Genomic DNA, 20,404 nt, shown 5'->3' on the forward strand with positions numbered 1-20,404 from the left:
TAGAAACGAATTAGTATCGACCTGCAGACACAGGAGAAAATTTCTCTTGTGCAGTCACTAATTATTCAACCTTTTGCAACAAACAGGTGCCAACAAAAACAACAAAAGAAATCGTTTCCCGCCTAAAGTTTCAGTCGATCACAATCACCCGATGAGTGTAGGCGGCTCTGCAGCCTATACGAAACAAATTTGTAGTGGAAATGTAATTTTTAGATTATCCTGATCAACTCAGTTGTGTATTTAGCTCTACTCTAGTATTGAGCACTCTACTCCAGCTGATCTTGAACTAAACAACTATATATATATATATATATATATATATATATATATATATATATATATATATATATATATATATATATATATATATATATATATATATATAATGTATTTTCGTCGGACAGAATACAGTTATCAATTAAATAGAAACCAATGATTGATTGCAAGGGTAAAATCTGATTTGTTTCCTGCCCATATTGCTCATGACAGTAATTGATGCTTCCCTTCCTGCAATGCGTTAGAAATTTCATACCATACAAACAGTTACATGTACAATCGAACCTATGCGAAGAAACATAAATCACAGCAAAGAACGTAGACAGAGAATCGACTGTGTAAACGGCTATATTTTCCGTTCGCCATACCTAGGATAACGTCGCTAATTAAAAAATACAAATTGTTGCTAATTAAGAACTTCATTAACCTCTTTAGGTCTTCATTGTCACATAACCTTGTCATAATTTGATTACAGTGTACGTTCTGCACGCTCGGAAGTCGTTCATGTGATTTTCAAACCGGTGCCAGATAATTTTAGATGCACGAAAAAGCAGTGCACGAAGTTCAAATCCGTTAGCAGCGGTCAGGATAATTCTATCAACCGGACAAGAGTTCCCTAATCCCTGTTTTATCATTTTTCCGAATATGCCAAGTAACTACGTGTGAGCCAATCCCGATGATCTACTTTAACGTAAGTTGTAATAATACACAAAATCGAAAAATGTTACGCAGGAACAAAAATTGTTATCATTGAACTTACCCGAGTCATTAGGCTTGACTTGCGGGATTTCCAGTTGATACGGAATAGCTGTATACCTGGCCAAGAAACCAGTACTATCTTCAGACATCTGTTCACCTTTGAATTCCATGTACAATATTGATGAAGGGGAGATCACAGGACGAGGCATTTCATCTCCGCATAAAGTTCGGTATAAATATGCATCGTCAGCCGTCAGTGAAGCGTAAACTTTCACAAAGTCATGCTCACAGCTTATGTCCCCAACATTGAAATCAATGAACTCCAGCAAAATGACGTCACCCTCACCCACTTTAATACTCAAACTACATATCGCATGTGGTTGGTATGGATGAGGATATCCAGATGATTTGAAATATCCACACTCTGAAGTGGCGTGTATATGATGTTCACATTCCGACATATCCAATCCGTAGCCCTGGCAATCTAAATGTATTCATGTTCTTGTAAGTAACCATACACTGTGAACCGAAGTAGATGCCACTAACGGACATTCTACGTTAAAGTATTTTCATGCAGTATTTGTACAATTTATGTCCATGCCCCTATGTAAATTGAAAGATAACCAAATGCTGATGGAAAAATTTTGTCTTACACTGATATCGAAGATTAATAGTAAAGGGGAGGGTAAGGCAGCGAGTGAAACATTTTTGAAAAATACTTTTCGTGTGCGTTGGCATTTTCGTGAAAGGTTTTCTGTAGTGTGATTGTTTACGGTAGAGTGGCGGAGCTATACTTTTGAAGATAGGTTATGGAGCGAATGCAAGTACAATTGCGTGAAACGACCAATGCAACAGTTAACAGTTAAGTTTTACTTAATCAAATTGAATGTTAGGAGGAAATAAACAGTGGAATGTCATGGTGTTTCCGCTATACAAATGTGTAGACCAAATCACCTGGTAAGTAGTTTGAGGCATCGTACACTCCAAAGCAATATGAATGGCAATTAAATAAAGTACTTTGAAATACAGCTCATTAATGTGATGCTGTTATGTTATTGCAATCATTGCCTAAAAGATTTTTAGTAAATGTGAGTAGCGTCAATGTTGTTGGTAGCAAGATGTGAGAGATAAAAACCATGTACAATGAAGCCAATACCTCCTGTCTGATATGTAGCAGTGAACCCTGTTCCAGAAGTAGTTTGATCCGACGAAAAAACGATAGTCAACTCATTGGACAGGGATGAAAGGAGTGGGATGTGAGATCCACAAAATGTATCCATGAGGTCTATATCGTTGACGTCTGAGCCATTATATAAGGCAACGTAGCTGGCACAATGTCTTTGGCCGACACCACTGTGACTACTTGGGACGTCAAAAGAGTCAAACCTAACATAAATAAATTTGCCAGACGGTGCGAAGATGGTCCATTTGCAGAAGGTGTCAGGGTAGTAATAAAGATCTCCGGTTAAATAATTTGTAGTGTAAATGGAACCAGTTGTGGTAGTCAGTGTACGGGAAGATCCACACCCAGAACAGTCACCATTTTCGCAGTCTACAAAAGACATTAAAGTTGAGATTACATCAGATTAAATCTCATTATCAAAACCTATTAAAATCACTTTGCCTTTGCCATTTAGTGAGTAAGCATGGTAGTAAAGTGAAGAAGAAATACACAAACGATTGACATACCTAACACGATTGGAACTAATTTGGTAGAAATGGATCTTTATATTTATCAAATTTCTAAAAGGTAAAGGATACCCTACCGCTGAATTTTGCAGTATTACAAATTACTCATAAAAACAAGATCATCGCTTGAAGAAAAAAGCAGATGAGCTTACATTTGCAGATTAAACCGACAGTACTTCTCTATTCAATTATCCCGAATTAGTTCTAATCGTGTTACTATATAATTCCCATAGCATTGACGGAGCAATAGGGATACTTACAGTTTTGATATTCCTTAGTTTACAAACAGTGCTCAATTTTCATCTACGCTAAGTGAATTATACGATAGAAAAGAAATTAGTCGAACTGTCATAAACCTTTCATAAATCTGACTCTACTTGTTCTCACCTGCAATTCACATCGATATTATTCTGCAGCATGATATTTTTTCCCTCAGGTAAATATAATTTTAAAATGCGGGAGTTTGCTCCTCTTAATAATAGTAGTACATTAGTAGTAATAGTACAGTAAGTTTCTATGGTCGACTGATATATAGTATTTACATAATTTCATGATTGTAAAGATCGTTATCTCTAAAACCACGATTTCTTATATTGTGCTTTCTGTATTTTAGAAGTTGTTGAACACTAACTTACAATTTGTCAGCATTGGTTGTACAGGTAGTGTAAAGGCACCCTTCATATCCTCAACGGACACTGTTTGTCCCTTTTGTAACACCGCGTCTATTACAGCTCTACCCATATTGGTAGTAGGGCATTCGGGGCACTGGAAACAGGCATCACTTGTAGCGCTGAGATGACACGACGATTCACACATCAACCCTGTCAAAATGTGAAGGTGATATAGGGAAATGTCGTTTTAGAGCGCACAACAAGTCTGGATGAGACATAAGGTAAATAATAAATTGCCGTGGCAAAGCTTGCCTACTATTCTTGCAATATGTTCCATATAAGGTTTAAAAGTGTAATATGAATATATCTACTCCTGAAGAGACGTTGCATAAACAAATTGATATACATACCAAGAAAATCTCCAGGTTGGAATGAAAGGATGTCTTCTGACGGTAGTTGAAAGGTGAAAATGTCAGCTATAACATTACTCAGTTGTATATGACTCTGTCCAACCAACTCAAAATGATTGTCCTCTTGACGACGATAAATACCAGGACGTAGAATTAAGGACGTTCCATTTGCCCAAGAAGCGTTTATCTCCCATGCTTTAATTTTACCTGCACATGGAAATTTCACTGATCTGTCGATGAAAACAACTGGACCTGTCTGGTTGATGAAATAATTGTGGCCTTTCTTCTCCAAACCAATACATAAAGGGCAATGCAGAACATCTGAAATTGTTCAAAAATTGTTGCAATAGCCAAATGTGAAACTACACAAATCACCTGAGGTGTCGTGTTTCTTTTCAAACCCATCTTGGTAACAATAAAAACAATGCCTTGGGGTTATCGTACATACCATAATCATACGATCCTTACTTCTTCAGTGAGAGAGAGAGAGAGAGAGAGAGAGAGAGAGAGAGAGAGAGAGAGAGAGAGAGGAGAGGAGAGAGAGAGAGAGAGAGAGAGAGAGAGAGAGAGACTTACCCTTCGGTATAAATACCAGTTGAAACTCATTTTGCAAATATATGTCATCATTTGTAAATGTTACGGTTATAAGGTTACCACTACTGTAGACAATCTGAAAAATAATAAACCAATCTGAATCAATCAATCAATCGATCAATCAGTCGATCGTTCAATCAGTCGATCAATCAATTAATAGTAATTATCCTTGGGAAATGAATTTCTGATATAATACAATAGAGAGTGATGCACAGGGACTTATATGGTCACATTACTTGTAAAACAAACAACATCATTGTTCAAAATATGATAACAAACAAATAGATAAATAGATAAATAAATAAATAAATAAATAAATTAATAAGTAATATAATCGTTTGACCAAAACGGGGTTTCATGTGTTTGAGTGTTAATTGCAAAAAGAACGCCTTTTTAACTTTTGACAAAAATTAACACTTGACGTTTGGGTGTTGAGAATACGTATTTATGCCTTAGGCCTCTCTATGTCTTCGCCATTGTGTAAGCTTAAGTGTGTTTTGTAGCCATCAACTCAATTGTATGTATGAAATGGAAACCCTGTGTAGTAGTGACATTTAAGTATATGATTTATCTGGGTATTTTTGAGCAAACATAGTTTTGATTTGTACATACTTGACAGATACAATTCTTCATTCTTATATATGTCGGTTCAGCTTAACTTCGTATATTACAAAATTTGTTTTGCTTTTTAATAAAAATAAGCTTATGTCAAGACTGACCTGCATACTCTATACATGATTGTCTCTCATTTCATTATGTTCCTTGAAATCCCTTGATTCACTTTTTATGAAAATCATTCCGACATTGACGACTGCACATATTATTACATATTCACCACAGATTACTAATCTGTTGGCAGCAAAATAAAGATGGTACTTACACAGACAGAGATAATATAGTCCCTCTATGTTTTTGTTTATTCTCAATAACTCAGTATTTTAGCTTTTGTGTGAGCTTATTATCACTGCTTTTATACATTAATTGCTTACTATTAGCAAAATATTTCATGTTTTGCCGACTGCAATGCATTTTGAAAACGGGTCACGTGCCATTAATTTTACATTGAAGATCATGGTTAAGAAATTATTTCACGCTTAATTATGCAAATTAGTTATTGTCCAATACTACTTTCTGTTATTAAATATTGTCGTCTGCTCCTGAACAATAAATATATTGAAGCGGATTGTACATACACAGCGGAAAATAATTCGCAAAACTGTATTTATTGTGAACATTTGAAATCAGAATCTTACTATCCACGTAACACTATTATCTCACCACGGACCAAACAAAAAACAGCAACTACGATGGAAGCGGTACCCGGTGGAGGGGGGAGAGTACTTTCAATATTTCAATACGGGGGTGTGCAGCCCAAGTTAAAAACATCTACTCATGTGTATTGTCAAAAACAGACCCATTTTTAGGGACTTTTTGTCAAAGTCAGACCCATAGTTAGGGAATAGTGGAACGAGCAAAAAACATATTGTGCTAACTTTTTTTCCTATAGAAACCAAGCTCGAGTGCAGTACAGTCCTGTGGTAGTCACCCCTTGTGGTTCAGATATTTACAAATTCACTTTGGTATCGTTTTTTATGAGGATCCGAAAATGTCTGCTTCATGGTATAGTGCTCAAGTGTTTTGTGATTTACTGATAATTAACTTTCTAGCCACAAGTGGAACACGTGTCTTTAAAAGGATACCTAGCAATTAATTGTCAATGCAAAACCTTTGGTTAGAGGGTGAAGTGACGTAAGAGTCTTATAGCCCTTAAAAACAATTTGTATTACCCACTGCACTGATTCTTGTAGGGCTTCCCAAGCAAAGCTATTGTAGGCGCTACCTTATGTCACTTCCGCCCATAATCAGAGGTTTTTGAATGGGTGTCATTGCGCTGTCACAATAGATTTTTCATTTGAACACCAGATTGCTGGGTATCCTTCCCTTTAGTGCAAGTTTTATTTGTTAACCCTTGAACAAAGATCGGAGTTGCATCACTACGTCACCGCATACGCGCTTCGCGTATCGCGGTCGGCGCGGCCGGCCCGAGGGATAGGTCTTGAGGATTTTATACCGTTATTCTAATGAATGTAAAAACTTTAGGGACGTTCGGTGTGTTTTCGACCCATGTTTAGGAATTTTTCCAATGAAAGGTCGACCCATATTGACCCATTTGGGTGGCACATACCCGTTCACCTGTCCAAGGGGGTACCCTCCCCGGGAAAGCAGTACCGGCGAAATCTACGGTAAAGCCGTCGACGTCTGCAAGATGTGCTGCAGTCTCGACCGAAGACGTCTAAGCTTTCGTCGGGTTGCAAAAAAACCCAAAACGCCGTAATGAAAACGCGTAGCATAGTTGCTGTTTTCGAGGAATGGCGTCGTAAAATGACAACAGAAACTCGTTTCGTCGAGAATATTCCGCCCATCGAGCTTGACCTACTACTTGCCAGATTTTACATCAGCGAACTTAAACATAGAGTATGAGCCAGATTCAGTATCGAGGTACCAAAAATCGATAGACCTTTACCTGCGTGATGCAAAGTATGGTGTGAGTATTATTCGCACAGCGCAATCTGAAAGAAGTCATGAAGCTTTTGCTGCCAAAAGAAAACAACTGAGAGCTGAGAGGAGGATCTAAATTACTCGAAAAATCCACTGCCACCGCCGAAGATCACGAGGCTAGACTGATGGCAGCGGTCCAGCGGGGTACCCACCCACTTATCGCGATCTTCAACACAACCTGGGTAAAAAAATACTAACTTAAAATTGTTTGGTCTCGGAGGAAGCTATGGACACGGGGAACTGAAGTGGGGTGGCATTTGGGAGTACCTTGTTTGTAATGAGGTATCACAAAACAAGACCTGGAGAACCCGGCATCACTCTTAAATTTTCCGCAAAGGCGTTCGCGACCCCGTCTGAACCGTCTACCTGCCCTATCCATGTCTACAGTGCCTACGCTGAACAGAGACTGGAAGCGACGAAAAACAAGCTAAATGAGAATGCCCCCTTCTATCTCGGCATCGAATACGTCTCGACTACCCTCAGTAAGGTATATGGTTTCGTTATCAGCTGATGAGTGTAAACATGGCATAATCCGCTTGTCTCACCGACAACTATAGCAACCACAGCGCGGGAAAGCCTGTGTACAACACTTATTAAACACCAGTGCCCCCCCCATTCAGCTGCTCAGCTTAGTGGACCTAATAACCCAAGTAGCTTGAAGAGATATGCGGTCGCCAACGAAGATCAACAACGGCAAATGAGTAACATCTTGAATGGGGTTGGTAACAAATTCCACCCGAAACCACAAGGGGAAGTACTACTAGTATCGTACCCATGTCGACCATGGCCAGCAACGAGAGCGATAGATAGATCCCCGGGATAGATCGGATCCTGAAAACAACGCAGCGGTCAGTACTTCGCGATCCTTGCAATGGTGAAGCCAGCAAGTTCAAAGCAAGGTATCTTTGCTATTCTTTATACTCGAATCACCGGAGGAGTCTTTAATTTCACATTCAACATCGATACGAGGTCGCAGGAAACAACTCTTCACCGCATCTTTTTTTTGCCAGATAACCGTTCAACACCGTCTTTCAAGCGCCCCAGACCAACCGTACTATACTCGGACTCTAATTCTGAGTAGCCGAGGCTCAAGTTCTCGCACAATTTTGAAGTTTCAGTCATTTGACTTTCGATTACATTTTACCTTTTTACTCTTAATTCCAATTTTGTTCATCTGCATAATAAATATTTAAGTTTTCTGTCCTGAAACGTGTTAGTTTGCTCTCTGTTTTCTTTAGTTGAGAAGGCGATATTGAAATACAGTGACATGTGAACTCTAAGTCAAATACTTGCATATGAATAGAAGTATTGCTTAGCCAATCACCGAGCTCACAGCTGATGAAAAGGTCATTCACAGCATACCAATGCGCACTATATATGAATCTAAATGTGATAAGGTCATGTCATGCTTAGGGATTTCTTTCTACAGCGATCGACAAAATTGAAAAATGTATGTCATAATAACAAAACCTCATGACCTTCTAGCGCGCTCAGTGGCGTTCCGGAGGTATTTCCTTCCGGATACGGTTCGCTCAGAAAAGTACTTGTGACAGATTACACCGTATCCCTCGGGAAACATCCTCGGAACGCCACTGAGCGCCCTCCGATCATGGTTTCAATAATATTATTGACTGGTTTTTTGTAAAGATTTTAAATGTGATTTTGTCAAACTGTTGATGTGTTAATTAACTTTTTATTGTTATGGTATACTTCAATTGGTGTCTTTCCACATGTCCGTTCACAGTGTCCGTTGACAAAAATGGAAACCTAAATTTACCTCTTGTGGTTTGGTGGTATCTCCACAAACAGCTGCAAGTTTATCATCCTCTGAGTCAGATTTGTCAAACACTTCAAGTACATCGATATCACAACGTGGTGGAGCACATTCCCCAACAATAGAGTAGTACTCAATGATCACCTTGATGGTACTTCCTGCAGAGTATGGAAAACAAGGCCTGATAGATCATCCAAGGACATACCCGACAATTGCATTTTAGACATCTCTTCAGTGAAAAAGATTATCTGAAGTGCAATATAAGGATAAAAGTCGATAGATTGGGATCTCTATGACCAACATATTCATTTTGTAATGACAAGCTCACAAAGTGTGGGAAGTGGACCATGATATAAGATGAATACAGATGGCGACGCGATGACAATAAATACGCATACTGCATTAATGATATTTCTATTGCAAATTAGCAAGCTAGCACGTGCAAAATTGATCACTGCATGCATTTAAGAAACGGCAAAAGTGAGATTGCTATTGACATAAGTCCAGCACTAAGGACCACTATGACATGAGAAAACGGTGTCGAAAATATGGAGTTGTGCACACCTTTTGGAACCTTGACAGTCCATTGACATCGTTCACGCCAGAAAGATAGATAGCTGACCAAGCCGATATCCCTCACAGTTAGATCCAATACTTCATCAAAACCACACTTGGAAAGATACACTGTTGGAAGAGTAAAAATTACATCCCACCATATTTGTTGAGCTCGTCTATCGTTGTCAATAAAGTTGCTGTCCTTCTGCCGTATAAACCGTTGAAACCTCGACTTCAAGAGACGTATTAGCCGTTGTTGTTGTTGTTTGGTTTGCCACAACAGTATTAAGTTCGTCTATTTCATCTCTTCTAGCTTCGTAATTATATGCATGTTGGCACCTCTCTCATTATTGTCTACCAAAATTACTGTTCTTTGGACGAAACTTAAGTCCAATGGTGGAGACACTGTCGACATCTTTTCAATTGTTACAGTAGTAGGGGATTCAAGCAGGTTTCCGTGACTATCACATTACAGTATAGCAATTAGAGTATCAATATGTGTAAAAATATAATTTGTTGACATTTGAATTTCAAAGGTCCGGAAAATCAATAAGGGGAGATCGTTCTCACGTTTCATGACGTGTGGGATTAATTTCGGCCATAGTCATTGTCAAAAGAGTAAAATACTAAAGAGTCGTTGGGCAATATTACAGAATATCGACCGGTAATTGCTGTATATTGTACTGAATGTAACTATCATTTATTACCCGATAGATCATCTACTTACTTAGACATCCATGGTTTTCTGTTTGCACTTGGCAATGACAGTCTGTCAATGTTGCTTCATCTACACAGACATTGTCACAGGGACTCTCTTCAACACCTCCGAATGCACATTTATTAACACCTACCAGAGATACGATTCACTGAACATCAATAAGAATATACTTCGCTGAGTGAATATTTGTTGTCTCCCTCTTTCGCGTGTTTGAATAAAAATGGCGCAATGAAAGCAGCAAATTATCAAAAAAGGTTTATTGAATATATAATGACTGGCGTTTGTAAGTTTGTAAGTTTGTAAGTTTGTAAGCCCTAGATAATGTAGCACATATCGTTCGTGAGTGCTGATTAAAAAATATGTGACAACACATCCAACCATTCTGTTTCTACCAGCCTTTATAGAAAAAATGTCATTGTCGGTGACATGATCGCCACTGGGCGAAATTGTTGAGGACTTTATGCCTGTTCCGTTAGAACCGAAGTAGATGCATAATAATCATAGCGCAACACAAAATTAATAACCGTATTGAAGTTACAGTACAACTTAATGTGCAATATAACGCTTGTGGAAATGGAAGAATACTGGCAAATGTCCTTATAACAACGTTTAATTACCTCTGTTCGCATGTCTGGTACTTAATGACGGTGTGGGGGAAAATCATATCAAAATGGCTATTGGCTTGTGTTCTTATTTCAACGAAAATTAACATTCGTTTATGTGCAGTAGTACACTGGATTCAGTCCAATTTAACTGACTATAGAAGCAAACTTTTATTCTCGAAGCATGTTTAATTCAATATTTATTTATTCATTCACTTTGTCTTCTGACCGACACAGCACACACAAGTTCACTTAGTGTGACATGACAACGCCCCATTGGATTAAACCTCAGCATATCACCGAGATGATACATACAAACAGTTTTAACGAGATGTTTTTATCTCACCTGCACATATCATATTTGGTGAGCTGGTGGTGTCTTCATGACATGTACACAGCAAACGTCCAAGGTCATGCTCACATATGTGATCACATTTACTCCTAAAAGTGCGAACTGCACAGTCGAATTTATCTGAAAAAATTACAAACTGTCCTGCTCAACCAGTATCCGCCAGGAAGACGTGAAATGTGCAATGATACCAAGCTGACGGACTAAAATTTTGATAACTGAGAGTGAAAAACATTGTAAAACAAAAATAAAGCAAAACACAAAGAAACAAATTTACGTAACACAAATCTCAACTTTCAACAAAAAGAAATTACTACTGATCTTAACATTTCAATTCCAAACCAAATAACATAACCTTTTACAATTAACAATACAAGATGGCTTCAAGATTACAACGCGTATTATACCTAGTTAAACGTAAATGTGAACGATTGAATGTCGACAAGCTGTAAACAAAATATTTGACGGGCATTCACGAAGTCGATGCTTAAACTAATATTAAGTATTTCTACTCCGCCTGATCTCTGTAGGTAGGGTCATATTTCCCTATAAAACTCGACTTATTAAAGTCGACCAATGATGGACAGTTTATAGTTTGTTAGTTAAAGTTATAGTATTGACACGAGAATAAGATATCATTAATTTAAAAATTACAACGTGGCATAAAGTATATGAACGGTTAACAGCACAACAAGCATTGAGACTGCTTGGCATATAACTGACAAACGTATTGCCCTGTTGGTAAGCGTGATATTGATAACCGTGCAAATTGCCAAGAGACTGTGCTACGTTGCTAGGTATGTGTAACTTACTGATAGTGTTTCACTCACCCGTTTCCTCGCATATGTACATACGTGAGTCTTCACACTTGTAGTCTTGCCATTTGAAACCATCACTCCTGTAAAAAGTGTTTATCAGTCTAGAAACTAATGCTCAATTACATTTCCAAGGAAATTCTAAAATGTCTTTTTACTAAAAAGTTTCTTTCACACTTCTTGTTGTCCAGGTTTATGTTATTGAGTGGGTCGATGCGTACCAGAGCTACCGAACGAAGGCAGGCTGTTACTTTGCTTTACACTTTCTGAACCTTGTAACTTAACTTAAAGTGTGAAGACGGGGGCTGAGGATTGGGGTTTGGAAAGCCTCAAGCAACAAACTTTCGATTACTCGTTTATATATATATATATATATATATATATATATATATATATATATATATATATATATATATATATATATATATATATATATATATATATATGAGATACATTTTTGGTGTTTGTTTGTATGGTGGCCAATTGAAAAATTTGTGATGGTTACATTTAAAACCTTCCCATATTTATAATTTTACTCTATCACACATACTATTCTAGCCTTCTAGCCGAAGGTGAGAAGTAGTGCGGCTGCGCGAAAACACGAGTATACAATGACGTCGGAAAAAAAATTCCATGGGATTATGTATTTATCACATGAAGATTCTTCTTTGCTTTCTTTTGACTTAGATGGATCAAAATTGTGGTAACAAAGTGCAAGAATTTTGTCGCGATTAGTGTTTTAGTTCCGCAGATTACTTTCATTTAATGAGTAAAGTGGTCCGTCACCCAGGAGATACCTTCATTCATAAATCCCATCAAGTTGAAATTTTGATACATCGAATGGTATCTCCAACAATCAGACATACGGATTTGGTCACGCGAACGTGTCAATCATTGTTTTGCGCTGTGCCGATGTAAAGACAAGTCGGCCATCGGCGGACATGGCTTTCACCGTGCTAGCCACGGATAGCCATAGTTTTCAGAGCTATTTAGAATATTTACAAATATATTTATGAATAAATGCAACGACACGATCAAAACAATAATTCTCATTCTCAGAGATGACTTTCGATTACGCTTACAACCTTGGTAAGCATGAAAGATTCCGTTCGATGACACAAAGTATCGCATTCAAGTTTGTGAATCATAATCTCTGTTACGGCCAAAATTCTCTGTTCACTATTTGGAGTTATAGAGATTACAGATTCCAATTGATATCAGCGTAGAGTGTGTTGACCCATAACACGTTTTCAAGACTGAGTTCATTGATACAATCAGTGTTTACCTTTCTATTACACAACGCGATGCATAGAAAGACACTACCTGGCCTAACAGCCATTAGTGTGGGAAACGCCTTCTTGAAAGGTTTAAGTCAAGGAGATCAGAGCACATTTTTCCTCGCCAGAATTGCTTGTAAAGACGTTTTTGCAGAACAGATTTCAGCCTGTTCAGTGCTACAGTTGTCTATGGACCCACAAAATATCCGGTAGGTTTCTATCTTATCGCATATTGAGTTAACAGCAGAATGGGTTTTCCAAGGAACTCTGCTGGCCTTGTGCATTCAAGGGCGTCGCCCCTGCAAGGCAAATCTATATGGACAATGACCAAGGACAAAGAACACTCGTACGGACATTGATTGAGTCAATTCATGTTTGATCTAAGACTTATTAGTTTAGTTGCTTCAGTGATTGTATTTTCATGCAACTTTGATTTAGTTATAATTGTTGCAAAGCAGTTAAGTTGTTCATGCTCTGTAAGTCAAGGCTGCTTATGCAAATGAGATCTTGTAAACTGAGGTAAGCGTTCATTCACTGTTAGAGGGCGCTTAATGAGGCAGGCTCTATGATTTGACCCACTGATTTGACCTTTGACCCCTGGGTCATTACAGAGTATGAATTTTAGCTTAGTAACGGAATATCATTCATAGATGCACAGTAGTCGCAGACAAATTATTTTGAGTCTTAAAGGATTTGTTTGCGTGCTACATTTCTCATTAACGGATATTACATCAGACTTGTGATATTCACCTAAGTCAAACCATGGAACACGAAGAACAGAAATCAAAGGCTTCGTCACCTGAAAAGGAATCGCAAGAACCCAGGCGTAGCGACCGTGTCAGAACACTGTCCGAAAAGGGACTTGAATATGTGTTAGCTACTAAAGCTAGCCTCTTAGAGAAAACAGTGAGTTCACTAACCCAAAAGTCCAGGGAAATACAAGCGCTCATCACTGATAAGGCAGACTTATTCTCAATCAAACTGAAGTTTGAAGTGTGGAAAGAGCTGCATCAAGGCTTTGTACACACCGGCTATGAATAAGAAGAATTACTCCCAAAGGATCAGGTGCCAGACGAACACCTTCGTTCGCTGGCCAATGTCAAAAACATTTTTGGGACCTTCCGTAAAGACACTGGTGCATGGTTGAGCGAACATGAAGCGAACCCAACACCAATTCATTCACAAGAGGATGTAAGACCAGACTTGCTGACTTGAGAGACGCTATATAGCGTCTCTCAAGTCAGCATACCCAAACCGTCCGTAGTTGACAGACTGAGTGGAGTTAGTCACCATACGAGCCACAGTGCACTCTCAGCTGCCAAACTGGCAGACGAAAGGGAAAAGGCTGAACTGTTGGCAATGTCAGCCAAGCTCAAGAAGAAGCAAGAAATTGAGCGTGCTAAGTATAAGCTTCAACTCCAAGAAGAGCGGCAGAGGTGAGAAATGGAGCCTGCCATGGCAAGACACGAGCTTCGACTCAAGGAGGAGCAACATGAACTTGACACGAAGATTGCCGTAGCCAATGCCAGAGCTAGATCCCTAAATAAGTTTTTGGGTGACAAATTCGAGGACGATATCGCCATCAATATTAAGACTGAACCACTGGAGGACAAGTCCATTGTGTCCAGAACAAAACCACGGAAGACCACAACACCAGCACAAGTGTATAAGAAGAAAACTCCTACAATAGAAAGGGATAATCACAGCGAGGCGGATGATTTAGAAAAGGCAGTCAGCGTGGCAGCTTCCAGAATCTCCGTCAGAAGCAGTGGCAGTAACATGAGTGAGACGACACGTGACTCTGCACAGTGGGCGATGATCAGAGCAATAAAGAAAATGTTCACAGTGATAAAGAAGTTTGATAGCAACATCATGGAGTACAGATCATTCATAGACAACTTTGAAACCAAACTTGTACCAACTGCCCTACATGACAAAGACAAACTTACTGTGCTGAGACAGTTCACTGAAGGTACAGCCCATGAAATAGTCCAAGGGTATGCAGGTATAGACGTAAGTGAAGCATATCAAGGTGCCATGGAGGAGCTGGAAGAGCGTTATGGTGATCCGAACAAAATAGCCAATGCCTACCTGAGGAAGATTTTAGACTGGCTCCAATCAAGCCAGACAAGGTCGCCATCTTCCTGAATCGATGTAAGACAGCAACCTGATGTGTTGACGGACTGGAAGTACTAGAGCATTCAGAAAATATGAAGCGGATTGTCAAGAAGCTTTCTTACTTTATGCAGGATTCTTGGAGTAAGCGCACGGCAAAGATACGACAAGCCAAAAAGAAAGTAAGATTTGAAGACCTTGTCGACCTGGTAAAGTCTGAGGCTACTAGATTGTCATGCCCAGACTACAGCAGACAGGCCATGGATAGTCTCGACAACCCGGTGAAAAAGAAGAAAACCACAGAGAAAGTGGAACTATCTTTTGCCACCAGTGTCACCAGCACCAGTAAGAAGACCAACCAAGGGAGCAAGAAGAGCAGCACTTCAAACTCCAAACCACACAAAGCTCAACAGAAACCATGCCTGCACTGCCAAGATAGCGATCATTCTTTCGATAGTTGCGAACGATTGATTGCAGCCAGTCAAGAAGATACTGTTAACTTCCTGAGAAACCAAGGTGTATGTTTTAGCTGTCTAAAGCCCGGTCATTGGAGTAAGCAATGCAAGCAGAAAGCTAAATGCTCCAAATGCCAAGGAAAACACCCAACAGTGCTACATCAGGATCGTCTACCAACTGCTAATAAGGATGATGATGATTCCAAGACGCCAATACAGACAGAGAGCACCACAGTAAACTGCCTCACCACAGATGTAGAAGAAATACAGCCCTGTATGGGGACCAGTGCTCAAGATGATGATGACAGCAACAGGAACAAGAACCGCAAGATCCTGCTGACTGTTATCCCAGTTAAGGCGAAGCTGAAGGGCTCAAAAAGAATGGTACAGACCTATGCCTTTCTAGACTCAGGCAGAGCTGCATCATCTGCACAGAAACGTTACAAAGACAGCTTAGAGCCTTGGGTAGAAATACAAGGTTGACAGTAGACACCACAATAGGCAGAGGCACCCTTGCCTGCGAGACGGTCACAGGCATAGAAGTGTACGACCTTGACTGCTCAGAGCCACCAGTAGAGCTTGAAACAGTGTACACTAAACCAACGATAGGCATCTTTGAAGACTTCATTCCCCGCCAAGAAGACATCATGAGATTGCCACATCTGAAGAACATAAAACTTCCAAGAATAGATGCCGAAATAGGACTGATGTTAGGCACTGGTGAAATAGAAGTGTTCACCCCTGTGGAGACGATACGCGGTCTGCGTAAAATGCCCCATGCATGCAAAACACAAATAGGATGGATCCCCTGGCACGTATCCAGATATTGCAACACGGGACAACAGATCCATCCTCCAAGCTTCAGAACAGAAATTATTGCTGTAGAAGACATAGAGGATATGAATAAAGTAGACAGGTTGGTGCGGCATTCCATTGACCTTGACTTTCCTTAGCGCATGATAGACGACAAAAGGGAGCACTCCCAAGAAGACAAGAAGTTCACACAGAAAGTGAGCGAAACCATTGAGCTAGTAGATGGACACTACAAAATGGGACTTCCATTCAAAACCGAGAGAGTTCGACTACCCAACAACCAGCAGTATGCCTTACAAGGCTTCAAAGGCCTTGAACGAAAGCTCAGAAACAACCCAAAGTTTCATGCCGATTACCAGAAGTTCATGGCAGACATACTTGAGAAGGGGTATGCAGTACAAGTCCCAAATCACGAATTAGACCGAGACGACGGAAGAGTATGGTATATACCTCACCATGGAGTATATCACCCAAAGATACCAGAGAAGATCCGTGTTGTCTTTGACTGTTCTGCGAAGTTCCAAGGGGTGTCGTTGAACGGCCTACTATTACAAGGGCCGGATCTGACAAATAATCTACTGGGAGTGTTACTACGATTTCGACAAGAACCAATCGCTTTAATGGCAGATATAGAGGCTATGTTTCACCAAGTAAAAGTTAAAGAGGAGGACAGCGACTGTCTACGCTTTTATTAGTGGCCAGATGGAAACATAGAAAGCCCTCCAAGAGTCCTCAAGATGAATGTTCACTTGTTCGGTGCAGTATCATCCCCGAGCTGCGCGAACACAGCACTGCACAAGATGGCCGATGACAACAGCCAACTATTCGACAACGAAGTTGTGGATACAATAAAGAGAGACTTCTACGTAGATGACTGCCTCAAGTCAGTGGAGAACGTTAAGAAGGCAATTAAGTTGACACAAGATCTGACTGCTGCTTGCAAAAGGGGCGGTTTCTGTCTAACGAAGTGGGTGAGCAACAGCCGTGAAGTATTAGAAGCCATACTGAAAGAGGAAAGAGCTAAAGAAATCAAAGATTTGAAGCTGGAATACGACTGCCTACCAGTAGAGCGTGCCCTAGGTACTTCATGGTCGGTCTAGTCAGACACAGTAGGATTCCAGATCAACATTGAAAACCGGCTTGCAACAAGAAGAGGCATACTATCAATTATCAGCTCAGTGTACGATCCCATTGGACTTGCAGCCCCATTCATCCTACCTGCAAGAATACTACTCCAAGATTGTGTCGTAGAGGTATTGATTGGGATGCAAAGATCAGATACGACGACCAGAAGAAATGGCAAAGGTGGCTATAAGATCTTCCAAAACTAGAGAATGTTTTAGCCCAAAGGTGCTACAAACCAGAGGACTTCGGAGAAGTCAAGGTATGTGAGATACATCATTTTTCTGACGCCAGTGAATACGGATATGGTGTCGCATCGTATATTAGATTCATAAACGAAGAAAATAACAATCCCTTGCCTGGAGCTAACAGCAGCTACAGTTGCCGTGAGAATGAACAGAATGTTAGAGAAGGAACTCGACATTAAGAACGACAAAGTATACTTCTGGACAGACAGCACTTCAGTGATTAAGTACTGTGCCAATGAAACCTCCAGGTTTCACACCTTCGTAGATAACCGAATCAATATTATACGTGAAGGATCAGATCGTAAACAATGGAAGTACGTTGATACCAAATCCAACCCAGCTGATGATGCATCTAGGGGACTGACTGTAGACAAGTTCCTGCAAAACAAAAGATGGCTGCAGGGACCAGATTTCCTGTGGAAACCAGAAAGTGAATGGCCAACACAAGAAGGCATTTCCAGGGCGCTAAGTAACAAAGACCCAGAAGTTAAGCGGGAAATATCCGTGTACAGTACCGTATTAGTAGAGCAAGAGTTTGCAGTAGAGAAGATCCTGCTACGCTATTCCAGTCTGACAAAGCTAAAGAAGGTGGTTGGATGGTTCCTGCTAGCGAAGAAAAATCTTCAAGATCGTCGCCGCAAGGAACGCGAAGAAGGCACCAACGAAGATATTACTGAGAAGAGTTGTGAAAAACAAATTCCACCTCTTACACTAGAGAAACTGCAAGGGGTGGAAGATGCAATCATGCAATAGTGCAACGAAAGCATTTCCCAAATGAAATGGCACTCCTACAGAGAAAGGAACAAGTCAGGAGATGCAGCCCATTATATAAGCTAGACCCAATCTTGGATAAGGGAAGTTGGCGGACGTTCTGAACGTGCCTCAGTATCACCGAACAGCAAACACCCGACAGTGCTACCTAAAGACTCACCAGTGTCAGAAATCATCCTCCAAGAAATCCAAAAAGAAGTCGGACACCTTGGAAGGAACTCGATGCTGGCAAAGCTAAGAGAAAAATATTGGATTCTACGTGCACCTACAGCAATCCGCAATCTCATAACCAGATGTGTGATCTGTAGGAGATATAGAGCGAAAGTTTGTGAGCAGAAGATGTCAGACCTACCCAAGGACCACATTACCCCCGAAGAACCACCTTTCACGCGCACAGGTGTAGATTACTTCGGACCAATGGAGGTCAAACGTGGTCGCATCACTGTGAAAAGGTGTGGAGAGATCTTCACATGCATGGCGATTCGTGGGGTACACCTAGAGGTAGCCTGCTCATTAGACACAGATTCGTGCATCAACGCCATCAGAAGATTTATAGCACAAAGAGGACAAGTTAGGTCCATCAGATCAGACAATGGGACTTACTTCATCGCAGCCAACAAAGAGCTGAAGGAGAGTATAAGGAAATGGAACCAAGAGAAGATAGCTGAGACGCTCCATCAACAAGACATCAAATGGGAATTCAACCCCCCTGCAGGTTCCCATTTCAGAGGAGTATGGGAGCGTCACATCAGAACCGTAAGGAAAATAATCTTTTTCTTGTTCAAAGAACAACCACTTCATATGACAGACGAAGCACTCCAAACACTGTTCTGTGAAGTAGAAGCCATAATAAACAGCCGACCAATCACCAGGCTGTCAGAAGATCCGAACAATCTAGAGGCATTAACATCCAATCATTTGTTGATGCTGAAGCCAAAACATGCCCTGCCACCCGGCTTGTTTCAGAAGAATGACAACTACGTACGCCATCGATGGAGACAAGTGCAGTACCTGGCGGATATATTCTGGAAGAGATGGGTAAAGGAATATCTCCCATTGCTACAAGAGAGACAGAAGTGGCTCGAGATCAGAAGAAACCTCAACGTTGGAGACGTGGTGTTGGTCGTTGACAACACAGCGCCAAGGAACTCCTGGTCTATGGGCAGAATCACTGAAGTGATGCAAGATAAGAAGGGACTCGTCAGGTTTGCAGAAGTCAAAACCAGAACGACAACTCTACGGCGCCCAGTGGATAAACTGTGTGTGCTCCTTGAGGCCGATGCCGTCGACGATTCATCTGAAGGACACAACAACAGCTAAGAGCTTTAACCTTCTTTATTAGCAATATATGAACAGTATATTATTCGCATTTATTTAGTTAGATTTGAATTTTGACCATTTAAGCATACTGAATTTATAATTGTTCTGAATACCATCTACACAATTAGGGGACCAGAATGTTACGGCCAAAATTCTCTGTTCACTTTTTGAGGTTAGAGATTACAGATTCCAATTGATATCAGCGTAGAGTGTGTTGACCCATTGCACGTTTTCAAGACTGAGTTCATTGATACAATCAGTGTTTACCTTTCTATTACACAACGCGATGCATAGAAAGACACTACCTGGCCTAACAGCCATTAGTGTGGGAAACGCCTTCTTGAAAGATTTAAGTCAAGGAGATTAGAGCACATTTTTCCTCGCCAGAATTGCTTGTAAAGACGTTTTTGCGGAACAGATTTCAGCCTGTTCAGTGCTACAAATGTCTATGGACCCACAAAATATCCGGTAAATTTCTATCTTATTGCATATTGAGTTAACAGCAGAATGGGTTTTCCAAGGAACTCTGCTGGCCTTGTGCATACAAGGGCGTCGCCCCTGCAAGGCAAATCTATACGGACAATGACCAAGGACAAAGAACACTTGTACGGACATTGATTGAGTCAATTCAT

At 40.3% G+C, this 20,404-nt stretch overlaps 4 protein-coding genes across 4 annotated transcripts; 3 read left to right on the plus strand and 1 right to left on the minus strand.

Annotated features, from left to right (window-relative positions):
• Nucleotides 1-867: 867 nt before the first annotated feature.
• On the minus strand, nucleotides 868-11,765 carry LOC139144455 (protein tolkin-like). Its single transcript, XM_070715155.1, has 10 exons — nucleotides 11,667-11,765; nucleotides 10,834-10,959; nucleotides 9,895-10,014; nucleotides 9,177-9,296; nucleotides 8,616-8,770; nucleotides 4,262-4,355; nucleotides 3,686-4,006; nucleotides 3,300-3,485; nucleotides 2,132-2,527; nucleotides 868-1,459 (listed from the first exon to the last, which is right to left on the minus strand). The coding sequence occupies exons 1-10, from the start codon at nucleotides 11,686-11,688 to the stop codon at nucleotides 963-965; spliced, it is 2,037 nt and encodes a 678-aa protein (XP_070571256.1). The 5' UTR covers nucleotides 11,689-11,765; the 3' UTR covers nucleotides 868-962.
• A 4,689-nt stretch (nucleotides 11,766-16,454) lies between these two features.
• LOC139144456 (uncharacterized) lies at nucleotides 16,455-17,006 on the plus strand. Its single transcript, XM_070715156.1, has one exon. It carries the CDS (start codon nucleotides 16,455-16,457, stop codon nucleotides 17,004-17,006), a length of 552 nt encoding a protein of 183 aa, XP_070571257.1.
• An 828-nt stretch (nucleotides 17,007-17,834) lies between these two features.
• LOC139144457 (uncharacterized) lies at nucleotides 17,835-18,434 on the plus strand. The gene has a single exon (XM_070715157.1). The coding sequence runs from the start codon at nucleotides 17,835-17,837 to the stop codon at nucleotides 18,432-18,434; it is 600 nt and encodes a 199-aa protein (XP_070571258.1).
• A 357-nt stretch (nucleotides 18,435-18,791) lies between these two features.
• LOC139144458 (uncharacterized) lies at nucleotides 18,792-19,772 on the plus strand. Its single transcript, XM_070715158.1, has one exon. The coding sequence runs from the start codon at nucleotides 18,792-18,794 to the stop codon at nucleotides 19,770-19,772; it is 981 nt and encodes a 326-aa protein (XP_070571259.1).
• The last annotated feature ends 632 nt before the right edge of the window (nucleotides 19,773-20,404 follow it).

Source organism: Ptychodera flava, chromosome 11, assembly GCF_041260155.1.
Source record: "Ptychodera flava strain L36383 chromosome 11, AS_Pfla_20210202, whole genome shotgun sequence".
NCBI classification, from domain to species: Eukaryota; Metazoa; Hemichordata; class Enteropneusta; family Ptychoderidae; genus Ptychodera; species Ptychodera flava.